Source organism: Mixophyes fleayi, chromosome 5, assembly GCF_038048845.1.
Source record: "Mixophyes fleayi isolate aMixFle1 chromosome 5, aMixFle1.hap1, whole genome shotgun sequence".
Lineage (NCBI taxonomy): Eukaryota > Metazoa > Chordata > Amphibia > Anura > Limnodynastidae > Mixophyes > Mixophyes fleayi.
In genome coordinates this window covers 112,490,916-112,505,285 of record NC_134406.1, presented here as the reverse complement: position 1 = coordinate 112,505,285, position 14,370 = coordinate 112,490,916, and the positions used below count along the sequence as shown (strand labels likewise).

At 38.7% G+C, this 14,370-nt stretch overlaps 1 protein-coding gene across 2 annotated transcripts in view; it reads right to left on the bottom strand.

The window, feature by feature from the left end:
- Positions 1-14,370, bottom strand: part of STX17 (syntaxin 17) — a 157,636-nt gene that overhangs the window by 91,742 nt on the left and 51,524 nt on the right. For both annotated transcript variants that reach the window (XM_075212704.1, XM_075212705.1), the window contains exon 3: positions 10,528-10,593. In XM_075212704.1, the coding sequence (XP_075068805.1) occupies positions 10,528-10,593 (66 nt within the window). The remainder of the gene's footprint in view (positions 1-10,527; positions 10,594-14,370) is intronic.

Here is a 14,370-nt window from a genome sequence, read left to right as displayed (position 1 = left end):
TCCATGCCTGCCTCCAAGAGAGCGAGAGACATTCACATTCACTTACAAGACTTTGAAGCTTGAACCCTTAAGTCCCGCAGTGGAACGCGCACTCTCTCTCCCCCCCCCCCCCCCCATGAAACAGATCACAATATATAAAACTCCCTTAAACCTATATATTTTTGAAATGAACCACTGTGTGTGTGCATATAACAATTCTTTCACTAAGGTGCTAGTCACACCCACTTGTCAAATGCCACTCCCACTTAGATATCTCGCCCAGGGCACCAAAATTTCTAGTATGGCACTGGCACAATCTTTTTAGCTGATAGTTATGACAGATGAAGAGCACAGATCTGAAGGTAAATAGTGCAAAATCATGTAAGTTCAGTTGTTGGCAAAATCGTTAAAGATATTGCATCAAGAGAAATTTTCTGTAGTGTGTAAATAGCTTTACTTTGCTAAAAGTAACTACATCCAATTCCTCAATACAATACATTTGATATTAAAACTAAGACATAACTATTAATATAAAACTATACTGTATTTATCATTGATCCTTCATATAATAGCAGCCATGAGCTGTGTGAACAAGCACAGTGGTGTTAGCTACCTACCATAAATAGAGTCTATGGGCCTTTCATTAAGGAATGGATTTCTGTTTATTGTGTGTATCGTACGCAATTCCCTTATGCGCATGCCCAGAATGAGGACATTCGATTGGCAACAAAAGCAAGTCCCCTGCGTATGTCAACGCAAATGACAGTTACGAAGGTCTATGATTTGGGGGAGTGAACGGGGCGGGGAAGGGGCGTGTGCCCGTACTCGATGCTCAATGTGGGCATGCCAAACTCGAATGCAGCCCCATTGGAATGAAGCTCTGCGTGTGTGAAAGTTTCTTGCTTTTCTGCTGTATCTCTTGCACCAGCTAAGGGGCTAGTCTAAGTCCTGAGTCAGTATTGTATGCATGCTATAATGTGTCTGCAATCAGGAGCAACTGTAAAAATTTATTTTTATGTATAGTACACATTAAGGACAGCCTAACCCTAATGTTTATCAACAGGTAAAAAAAACATGAAAAAAAACCCCCCGTTTTTATACAATTTCCGTTTCTAATCATAAATGACTATATTATTGACAGGTAACATTAATTGATTAATATATTTTTTTCCTGTGCATTCTTTTGATATTTCATATTCTACATATGTATTGTACGCATCCTGCAGTGTCTGATCTAGTACAGCAGAGTGAACCTACACACATAGTCAACACCACACGTATCTTAAGATCTGTTCCTTGTTGACTCTGGGAGTATGCAGAGCCAATTTAGGTGCCGTTGGGAACAACTGCACGTTGCGCTTAGTATGTGTGCCTTAATGACTCAGGCCCAATATATTGATGTTAATCATTATAGATTTTTTAATTATATATTAATGTATGTATTGATACCAGTGGGATGTTTTACTTGCTCTTTACTTGCTCATACTAAACTTACTATTTCATAATGTAAGATATTCTATGCACCAAGGTACAGTTACAAGAACATAGTTATCATACTCAGTAAGGTTGAAAAAAAACACAAAGGTCCATTGAATTCAACCTTTCATAAATGAAAGTAACTATTTTGATCCAAAAGAAGGAAAATCAAAATCTCAAATGTAGCAGTTTTCAGTTTAGCCTTGTGATAATTTTCCTGGATCGCCGACCCCCATAATGTCCTTTATGAATTATAGGTGCATATATTGTTCGCTAAGAATGGCAATAAAATCCATTTTTATATCCTACTAAAGAATTTGTAGACAATACCATTCCCTGTGTTATGGGATAACTAATAATAAGAAGAAAGGCATACAGCGGTGAGAATGGATATCCTATAATGTGTGTCAAACAATACATATAGTATCTATTTGACAAATACTGTATATGAATCCAAGTCAATTTAAAAGTATATATATATATATATATATATATATATACAGAGCTTGATTAATATTTTAGAGTCTAGGAGCCAGGCAACAGTCATCGTTAGTCCCTCAGTCACCACCCCCATCCTCAGTCATCATTAACCCTTTTTTCTTGCATCATCAGTAACCCAATCCTCTATCATAAAGTCCTTCATCATTAACCCCTGAATGTTGTATCCCTATTAACCTGCATTGTTAACCCCTGCATTCTGAATCCGTATTAGCCTCCCTCATTAATCTGTCATCCTATCATTAACATCCTATTATTAACTTTAATTTGGGACTCCAAAATACAAGACTTACGTGCACAGCATTCTAATGTGTCAATTAGATACCGTTGTTGAGGAATCAGAGCAGAGAGCTCATTAAAGAGCTCCCTGTTGCCGCACACCCTCCCCAGAGAACAAAGGCACCTCAACACTTGAAGGAAAAGGAAAAATGTTTCACGCATGGCACTCTCCCTAAGAGTTAGATGCCATGGCCCAATCTCCAGATGATGAACTGGGTTTTGTTAATTTAATTTGCTGTGTAATGCAATTAAGCTGTATCGGAGTTCCGGCTTCCCAGTAACCGTCATAAGCTTTTAGAACAGGCAGTAAAGGTCTTTACCTACAGCAGACGCCTTTCCCATAGAGCTAGTTGCACTCACAGGTACCTGGATGCCCCCAGAACTTAAACTGATAGTTGTAAAAGCTTATAACCAGAACTGATAAGGCAGAGATAGGAGTCAGAGAGGCAACTCTAAGCACAGAATAACCAAGGCCAAACCAGAGGTTGAGGGTCAGAAGTGAACAAGAAGGGTCGCAGGAACAAGCCAAAAGTTCAGGGCTGGCAGTAGACGAGGGTAGTTCAGAACTACAAGCCAAGAGGTCAGGAACAATCAGCAAGCAAACAAGGTCCAGGTAACAAGCCAAACGGTCAAAACAGGTAGTTAGACAGTGGTTCTCAGAACAAGGAGCAGGGCAAGGATGCTATAAGGATGCTATAACTGGCACGGAGGCTAAGCCAATCAGAGGTGGAGGAGGAGCACACACCCCAAAGCCAACATAGTCGACTGCAATTATGTAATTGCAGTTGCGCAGAGAACCGGAAGTGGCGTCCTGGCTGCCTTGGCAACAGCTGCGACATGACGGCTTAGAAGGTACTTGAGCCATCACGGCTAACACTGCAGCTTGTGACAGTCGGCATCTACATGAGTAGTACAACAGAAGTGTGTTATTAGAGGTAGTAGGTGAAATTTTAGCTAAAGAAACATGAAATGTCATTGTGTAGCAGATATTGAGGTGTGACAAAAAGCATAAGAAACAGAATTACATAGAATCTATAAAAACAGTCCGTATGCAAATACCAGTTGTCATGAAGGGTTTAATTTAAACCATATTTAGAATACAAATGTTAGTTGAAATCTGTCTTTCAAACAATTGCTTAAATGATGCATTCACTAAATTATCCTGTAAAACATATTTCTGTAACTTAATTGTTGCATTCTATTACTATATTGTTTTTATAATGGGGACATGCCTAACTTTGATCATTCCTAACCAGCAGGAATAACCAAAAGGAAGTAAATAATTACCAATATAAATATAAAACAACACCAAAACAGCTCTTTTATGTAAAATGGATGCAAATACATAGTCTATAGGGTATCTTGTTTGCAAGAAATGTCTTGCTATGGCTTTGTGTGCTTTTTTTTTTAGTTCAAATGCTGCCCTTATAGGATTGATCATCCTAAGAAGTGATTTTTCCCACAGAATATAGTCCACACGGGTAGGTGAAAATATAAAGTGTGCATTCTCAAGAGCATCAAAGTCTGTATTTTATAGGTATTCTTTGTTACATGTTACATGTGTGGACGTGGGAAACTTATCTATCATCATCATCATCTATTTATATAGCGCCAGCAAATTCCGTAACAGCTCACTCCATTTGTTGCTCAGTAACATGTTTATCAGAATATTATCATCTGCAGAAACTTGGCTTAAGTTATACTCCTGATTCTTATCAGTAGGTTTACAGAACATTGTTATACATCTTCCTCTTTATCTCTTGAATAAAAAGAGACCCCAGGGCATATTCCCACTATAGGGGAATAACACTTCTCAGCATCCCCAACAAAGCTTATGCCAGGGTGCTGTAAATAAGACTGCATTTGAATGTGGAAGTGGCCAATGGCCTCCTTAAAGCATGCAATTAGTCTCTATTCCTGTTTGTGATTTTTACAGAAAGGATATAATGTTATAGCCAGGACTATAAGAATATAGAGCACAGAGGGCTAGATATGACAGGCTTGATTCAGCAAGGCACGTATACTAAGTGCACTCCCAAATTTATCAAGGCCCGGATCTCAAGATATGTGGATTATAAATTTGCAAAAGAATGCACAGAAATTATATATATATATATATATATATATATATATATATATATATATATATATATATATATATATATATATCTATCATATTTGCCAACTCCCCGGGAGACTCTCGCATTTCGGGTGGGTCTCCCGGACTCCCGGGAGAGTGTGGCAATCTCCCGCATCTGCCCGGATTAGGGCTAAAATGCCCCGATTCCCGCAATCAAATGACGGATTTTGCGTCATTATGTCGCGGGTGCGGGACCAAAATGACGTGGTTTTGGAGCCCCGCCCCCCGCACGCCCACCTGCAACAGAGAGTCTCCCAGACACCAATTGAAAAGAGTTGGTAAGTATGATATATATATATATATATATTTATATTTATACACAAAAATATACATGAGAATGCACTCAATTCACAATAAGTAAGTCAAAACTTAAAAAGCTGTGCATAGTCCATTATTCAGAAAAAAGGATCCATAGTTGTTCAACAATCAAACTGGATTGTTGCTTGGGATGGACATTGGAAGTCCATCATCAAATGATGACTGGGCTTCTACAATTTTGCAAACTTCGATGTGATGGTAACTAGAGATGGGCGGGTCCGGTTCTCCGAGAACCGAACCCACCCGAACTTTGGGTATCCGAGTACCGAGCTGAGCAGCTCGGTACTCTCCCGCCCATTCCGAATCCAAATCGAGGCCGAACGTCATTGTGACGTCGTCGGATCTCGGGGCTCGGTTCTCGTGATACTTCAACTTTATAAATACACGCCTCCACAGCAATCCATCGCCATTTGACAGAGGGAGAGAGCAGGGTGTAGTCATAGGCTAATTAGAGCAGGGACAGAGAATACAATATTGTTCTTGCAATTGCTCTAACCAAAATCGCTAGTGCAGAGAGGAGGATAGAGGTTTATTATTTTTTCTTCATATTTGGCACTCCCCAGCGCTTTTGGGGTGTCCCCCATAATTGTGCATAAATATTTCTGGCTGTCAAAAGTCATATCTGTCAGCAGTATCTACTAAATAATTTTTAGCACTCCTCAGTGCTTTTGGGGTGTCCTCCCTAATTGTGCATTAATATTTCTGGCTGTCAAAAGTCATATCTGTCAGCAGTATCTACTAAATAATTTGTAGCACTCCTCAGTGCTTTTGGGGTGTCCTCCCTAATTGTGCATTAATATTTCTGGCTGTCAAAAGTCATATCTGTCAGCAGTATCTACTAAATAATTTGTAGCACTCCTCAGTGCTTTTGGGGTGTCCTCCCTAATTGTGCATTAATATTTCTGGCTGTCAAAAGTCATATCTGTCAGCAGTATCTACTAAATAATTTTTAGCACTCCTCAGTGCTTTTGGGGTGTCCTCCCTAATTGTGCATTAATATTTCTGGCTGTCAAAAGTCATATCTGTCAGCAGTATCTACTAAATAATTTGTAGCACTCCTCAGTGCTTTTGGGGTGTCCTCCCTAATTGTGCATTAATATTTCTGGCTGTCAAAAGTCATATCTGTCAGCAGTATCTACTAAATAATTTTTAGCACTCCTCAGTGCTTTTGGGGTGTCCTCCCTAATTGTGCATTAATATTTCTGGCTGTCAAAAGTAATTTCTGTCAGCAGTATCTACTAAATAATTTTTAGCACTCCTCAGTGCTTTTGGGGTGTCCTCCCTAATTGTGCATTAATATTTCTGGCTGTCAAAAGTCATATCTGTCAGCAGTATCTACTAAATCATTTTTAGCACTCCTCAGTGCTTTTGGGGTGTCCTCCCTAATTGTGCATTAATATTTCTGGCTGTCAAAAGTCATATCTGTCAGCAGTATCTACTAAATAATTTGTAGCACTCCTCAGTGCTTTTGGGGTGTCCTCCCTAATTGTGCATTAATATTTCTGGCTGTCAAAAGTCATATCTGTCAGCAGTATCTACTAAATAATTTTTAGCACTCCTCAGTGCTTTTGGGGTGTCCTCCCTAATTGTGCATTAATATTTCTGGCTGTCAAAAGTCATAACTGTCAGCAGAATCTACTAAATAATTTTTAGCACTCCCCAGTGGTTTGCGCTCAGAATGGATTCAAAGCAGTCCACATATGATCTGAATGAGCAACCAGGTTCTGTCACCAGTCCTGATGTTAGTGTTCCCAGTACGTCATCTGGCCAAGGCGATGTCAAACAACAGAGTGTTTTCAAATTAGTGCAAAAAACAAAAAACAAAAAAAATTTTACTGTATTGAAGCGAAAAAGAAGTGTAACTGAGCAAAAGTTAAGTGACGATAAAAAAAAAATTGCAAGCATGCCATTCTACACACGCAGTGGCAAAGAGAGAATGAGGCCTTCACCTTTGGCTATTAGTGGCAGATCCCAAAAAGTTACCCAGCCTACAATTGGTGCACAACTACTGTTACGCGTCAAAGCCGAGCTGCAAGATAACAGTGAGGCATTACAGGAGAATATTTGCTCTGATTCCCAAATGACAACAATCCCTGTGGAGAGTCCATCCAACAGTGGGATGTCTAATCGTGAGCATTCTTCTGATGTGTGCCTTAATAGCCCGAGTGTAGCCGGTGATACCCAAATTGAGGATGCCACTTTGGAATTAGAAGAGGATGAGGGGGAGATTTGTGTAGGCGACGAGGGCGCTAATGATGATGTTGATGATTATGATGCAGACAGATACCAAATTGCCTTTCTCAATTTCTATTTATATTCTAGATTATATAACGGCTGAATAGTTTTCTATTTTACTCCTAGTGGAGAGAGGATCTGATGCAGACAGATACCAAACTGCCTTTGTCCATTTCAATTTATATTGTACAGTATATAACGGCTGAATTTATTAGTATTTTATACAAGTGGAGGGGGGCCTAGAGAGACAGAAACCAAACTGGCTTTCTCCATGTCAATTAATATTGTACAGTCTATAACGGCTGGATTTTTTGGTATTTTATACAAGTGGAGGGGGGCCTAGAGAGACAGAAACCAAACTGGCTTTCTCCATGTAAATTAATATTGTACAGTCTATAATGGCTGAATTTTTTGTTTTTTTAAAAAAGTGGAGGGGGCCTATAGAGACAGAAAGCAAACTGTCTTTTTCCATTTCTTTACATATTTAACTATAAGTGTAGGGTGTAATATAGATTCAAAGACGATGGCTGCATTGCCAATATGCATAGATGGAGAGGAAGACAATCTGTTTTGTGTGTAGAATAAACGAAGGCCTACCAACGAAGAATTAAACAGTTTTTTTGGATGATTTATTACCTCAACAATTAGATTACTTATCTCTAAAACAGTTGGAGCACTAAATTGGGTTATTTTAGGCACAAAAACATGTATTTTCCAACAAAATAGCAAAACAAAACCAAACAAAACCAAAACCAAAACCAAAACACGCAATGGCGGTTTTGCAAAACCAAAACACAACGGTAATCCAGATCCAAAACCGAATCCAAAACCAAAACACGGGGGTCAGTGACCATCTCTAATGGTAACTAACAATCGGATTAAAAGAATTTGATGGATAAAAGTATTCATATGACCTGTGCAGGTGCGAAAAACCCTGTTTGCGCATGCATTATTATGCATTATTATGCAGCGCAGCCGGCTGGCAATGGGACTAGGGCAGAGCAGGACAGGACAACACCTTCCCTGCCACCAGTGACTGACTGCTGCAGCTGCGGTGCTGCACACACTGTGCTCATGCAGGCAGCTGACTTGAGTGTGGGACTGTGACAGGTCTGTGTGTGATTCTGTAGCTGGCTGTGCTCTAATTGGCTCTATGAGAAAGTGAAAGCCAATCAGAGCTAGCAATATGAAAACGGTTTGAGGAAATCAAAAGGTTCATACATTATAAAAACAACAACGAAATACCAGATGACTGAAACAATATATTTATCAAAATTTGCCCTCCGTTAGATATGTTGTCCAAAATATTTGCTGGCATCACCAATGCAAAGGAATTCCAGGCCATTGATGAAATGATCATCTCTTTCAAAGGAAGACACAGAAGCAAACAGTACTTAAAATCCAAACCCAAAAAGTGGAGCTTCAAAATATGGATGAGGGCATCTCAAGACAGATTTGTCTCAAATTTGAAATGTACCAAAAATCCAACTCCACGATCATAGAAGTTGGTGTGATTGGTGATACTATGATAAGACTATGTGACAGATTCCAAGATAAAAACCACAAGCTGTTTCTGGCTAATCTTTTTACCTCTATACCTATTGTTATAAATCTGATGGCAAAAGGAATCTATGTTGCTGTTACCATTAGGCGAAACAGAATTAAAGATGTTGACACCAAGCTTGTCAACTCTAAAACTTTAGCGAAATGTGGTAGAGGATCAATTTCAGCGGCCTCATAAACATACAATGTGACAATTCTACAGTGGGCAGATAATATCTCTACATATGCAGGAATAGAACCGCAAGATGTCGTCTCCAGATGAGACAGAAAAAGAAAGGAGTATGCCCAAGTAACAAGGCCTTTTGTTGTCAACCAATACAAGTTTATGGGGGGAGTAGATATGTGTGAGATAGGATGATTGCTCACTACCCTCATTCAATCAATTATCAATAATTTTCCATTCTCTTAATGTTTCCATAGTAAACGCATGGATCCTTTTGAAAAATAGCGAGAAATCAAACATGAGTTTACTTGAATTCAAAGCGGGAATTGCAGCAACAACAATTCAAATGTGCGAAAACACCAAAAAAAGGAGAAGGCCTTCTAAATCTAACATGGAAAAAACCCCAAAAAAAGCATAAAGTTGTCAGAAAGTTGTACCTTAAATAATATTGGATGGAGTTGAACTTTATAAAAAAAAAAATTATTCTTAAAAATCATGACGCCACAACAAAAACTGTACCAAACGCACTTGCTACATTTGCAGAATATGCAAAGATTTGGTGTGTCCAGAATGTATGAACTCGTTTCATACTTAATAACCACTAAGAACCAATGCCCACATATGTGGGCAGTTAATTTTTCCGGCTTTTCGACAGTGATTATATAATTATATTATATATATAGTTATATATAGTGTATATATATATATATATATATATATATATATATATATATATATATATATATATATAAAATTTGTCCCTGAAGGTTAAGCTTCTTTGGGCCAGAGACTGCTGTGGAATATAAAATATTATGAAGTGCTGCATAATATTTTAGTGCATTACAAATAATTATAATAATAATAAATTATAGGCTCTTTCATGGACAAATGGGAGAAGATGGCTTCAGAGACACATTTTTTGCTAAATGCACAGTTAAAAAACGCTGTACAAAGCTGTGGCTATATTAGATATGCAGTCAACACAATGTGAAACAGGCAGGAATGATACACTTATGCAATGTAAAGTGGAAAAATAAACTGCAAAGAGAGAACACAGTATGAAGTCCCAGCATCAACTTCAAGATTGTATTTGAATTAAAACAAAATATTTCAATTAGAAATGAGCTTTTCCTGGTTACAGCACTTTCGGGTTGCATCCGCTTTGTAGAATTCCCTCCCTCGTACAACAAGACTTTCTTCTAGACTTCAAACCTTCAAGCGCTCTCTGGAAACCCACCTCTTCAGACAAGCTTATCTAATTCCTTAACCACTCCCAAGGTTACCCTACACAGTTCATACAAGACAACGGTCTGACCCCCAGACCAACATTGCTGTATGACAGGATCATATAGCCCACTAAGCACTATCTATCTTTGCAATTCTGACAATGTGCTATATATAGCATTTACCCTCATGTATCAAACTCTCATTCTCCTACAGATTGTAAGTTTATGGTCAGGGCCCTCTTATCTCTCTGTCTTTCAATATTACTCAGTTTGATTTAATACGGTGTTTGCTCCCAAATGTGATATGTTATGGAATATTCTGGTACTATATAAATAATGTTATTAATAATAATAATAATAATAATAATAATTATTATTACACTCTGTCTCTCCCAGCACACCACATTGACCTAAAGTACTGACAGTGATGGAAAGACCAAGCTGAGTTTACATAATTGATAGGCTGGTAGCATGATGATCTCTCTAGCAAGTGGAGTATTTTCTGCTTGAAAACTAGGTGGGGGCATTTTTTGCTTTACGTATCCAGGATGCAGCTAAAACACCTTCTCCTTATAGTCAGCTGCTCTTGAAATAGCATTCATGTATGTCATATTGCAAGAGTAAATCAAACAAATTTACATATTACTTACTTGCACTGTACGTCCTGCATTGATATGTTCTTTATGCAACCGATCCCATGATCTACACCTCCGATACTAAAGAAAACAAAAAATAAAGACAAGTTTACTAGGAAGAAAATTAAAAACAATTTATAAAGGTCTTCTTTAGTCAACTACTTACCAAATGAAAAGTAAAAGAATAGTCTTTAAAGATATTCAGAGCAAACTGAGTAAACTAGGATTTAGGCAAGCAGGGCTTCTCTAAAAGTAGGTCTAAATCATTTATAATACTTAGAAAGCAGTAAACATATCCGATAATGAAAAATACTGTGGAAGGAAAATTACAGACATTGTTTCACACACTTTGATTACAATATCAGAGAATGTGTTGTATAGGGAGTAGTTATTTCATCACAGGGTACACACAATGAGAAGTGCATTATGGTGGCTTACTGGTTAGGACTTCTGCTTCACAGCACTGGGGTCATGAGTTTGATTCCTGACCATGGCCTCATCTGTGTGGAGTTTCAACTTGGTTTCACCTTGAAAAAGACTCTATTTGAGTTGCAACGTGTGTGTGGAGGCAGGGCTTTGCACAGTCACAAGTAGACATGGAAAGTGGTTGTAAGCCTACCAAGAACAGCCTTATTCCGTGTGAGAGCTGCTGTGCATATTTGGATGCTTTATACCTATATCATCTGGTACTGACCACTTTATTACAGCTATTTGGGATTTCATTTATGATTCAATAGAGCTGGGATACTAATAATTTAAGATCCATTGATTTTAGGAAGCTGGAGAGCTCATAACACTGCCAGTCAGAAGCGGCTAGATAGTGCTGCTGATCATCGTCATGTCAGACACGTGTCATCAGAATTACTGTATCTGCAAAAGGCATATCAGGGCACACGTGTCGCAATTACATGAATACGCACTTACTTGCTCTACTTATGTTTGTCCACCACCTGTTCCACTTCTCAAGAAGAAAGGGGACGCAGGTAAACTGTAAGCAAAAATACGGAAATGCGTATCTGACACAAACAAAAAACTGCTGTATGTTCAAATCCAAATGAGCCTCTCAATATAGTAAAGTAGAGAACAAGGGTTTGGGGTATTTTTTTATTCAGTTACAAGGTTTATTTTAAAATTGTGTGCATCATTTATTTTTTACTCGTTTTTTTGGAATAAGGATCCCTATCCATTATATTGGAACCACTGGGATGGCAAAGTTGCCATTAGAGAAAACTCAATCTCAAGGGGGATGCTATTTTTTACAGACCCCTTCCCCAAGAAGCACCAGCTCTGTGCTGACTGGCCTGGGGCTGGATTTCACTTTCTCACCTGGGCCTCTCCCTTATGGTCTCCTGTTATAGTGGAAAACAGTACTGGAATGGGGATTTGGGGAGGGGAGCTGCTGTACATTTCTAAATATTACTTTTATTACACAGTGTACTGTGTGGGAAATGTTTTGTCTAATGAAACTCTGCACATCATTGCTTGTGTAAACAAAGACTTGTGTTGACAAGCAGTCCACGTCACCCATGCTATGTGTTTCATAGATTGGAATAAACAGGACCTCCTTTATGCACAAATATAAATCTCAGCCTCATAGCAGTAATATTACATGGACTAAATTAATTAAACAATTAAACATTGAACATGCATGTGGAACTTCTGATGTGCGTACAGTATTCAATGCCCAACAAAGAATACTAGCTGAAAAATCCTTAACTCAAGATTTTTGTTTTGGGGAGCACACTATTTAGCTTAAATTAAGTTGAGTTGAAAGAATAGTTAAAAGGAGGGCACATCTATATATCCTTCTCCTTTTTATGTCAAGCTTCTTCTTAGGCTTTCAGATGGAACTCTAGACAGAGGCAGAAGGCAGTGGATGGGTAAGAGTTTTGGAATAGGGTGGTAGCATTAATAAAAATAGTTTTTCTGATACTTAGCTAGTAATAATTTATTGGGAATTAACTGAATATTAAAAAAGATAGATCAACAATGATAAACACAGGTAATGAGGAAATCATACGAAAACATACGAAACAGGGGAGGACGAGAAATAGAGAAAAAAAAACCCCATAAAAAAACAATGGGATAATGGGTGGATTGTAAATTACTAAACTGACATACACAATTAAACCACCACAAACCCTCTTATAATAATTAACACAGACACCAGAACAAAATTTAGGAGCCAGCAGTATTGCATTAAAAAACGAAAAAATTATTAAAAAATTCTAAGGGTGCGGACTTATGCAGCTGAATAATGCTTACATACAATCCTTTCCAAGATTACAAAAGCATACAGCTCCGCAAAAAGATTAAATACCAGCAGTAACAAGGGGCATAGACAGTTCCAGGCAAAAAGTACAGGTTGCTTTTCCAATGTACAGTTCAAAGCCAGGATAAAGCTGGCGGTGGTAGTCACTACCACAACACCGACAACGACTTAACCAACTTGAAGAGGGCAAAGCTGTTAATTACGAAAGAATGGTAAGGACGAAGGTTACAAATGACTACCTTCCAGAAGTGTGAAGAATGAAGAAGCCAGCACACAGAAAGTCACGTGACTTTCTGGGACTATACTATTATTAGGAGTATTAAGGGAGTAATGCAAGGAGGCGCCGAATGTAGAAAGCAGAAGGTTTGCTATAAATATTGTACATCCAGCGCCTTCCTGCATTACTCCGTTAACTCCCCTAATAATCATCATCAATATTAATTTATATAGCGCCCGCAAATTCCATAGCGTTTTACAATACTAATAATAGTATAGTCACAGAAAGTCATGTGACTTTCTGTGTGCCGGCTTCTTCATTCCTCGCGATTCTGGGAGGTAGTCATTTGAAACCTTCTCCCTTACCATTCTTTCGTCATGGACAGCTTCGCCCTTGTTAAGTTGGGTAAGCAGTTGTCGTTGATGTGTTAGTCGGTGTCTCATACCCAACCCAAAGCTGGGTACACACTGTATAGTTTTTCATTCAATTATCGTACCGAGCACCACGATAAACAACCGTTTGGTCAGATATTGCCTTAGTGTGTTTACTCCCACAATCAATCATTTGATTTGATTTTATAAGCTTTCTAAAAATCACGATCAACGATGGAACAATGTTGGCAAACTTGGAAGTGTGCATGCACTCACGACCAGCAGTGTAGGCAGATCTCTATAGAGTGTGCAGATTCACAATCTTTTGAACAGATAGTAATGACAGGTGAAGATCACAGATCTGAAGGTAAATCACGTAGGTGTGTACACATAAATCTGCAATGCTCATCAGGACTTTCAGTCGTTGGTAAAATCATTACAGAAATAGCATCTGCAGTAATTTTCTGTAGTGTCTACCCAGCTTTAGTCACAGTCAGAGACAAAAAAACAAAGAAACACGCAGCTTATAGAACAGTTCATGCATTAAAAGTTTAAGCTGGGTACACACCTATGCAATCTTACTTTAGATGCAATTTCTGTAACGACTTCACCACCGAATAAAAGTCCCGATGAGCAAGCAGATTCATGCCTACACAGTTGTGAGTGCATACACACATCCACATATTTCTTCCACCCTCCTCTCTCGTGTATCTGACTGCCTCTCCGCCATCTCCTCCTGGATGTCTGAGCGTTTTCTCAAAATCAATATCTCTAAAACGGAACTCATTGTCTTTCCTCCATCCAAACTCCCATCCCACCATAACCTCTCTTTTGTCGTCAACAACACCACCATCTCCTCTGTCACCCAACTCCACTGTCTAGGTGTCACCCTCGACTCCTCTCTCTCTTTTGCCCCCCATATTCACTCCCTTGTCGAAGCCTGTCGCTTCCAACTTCGCAACATCACTCACATCCGTCCCTTTCTCACTCAGGATGCT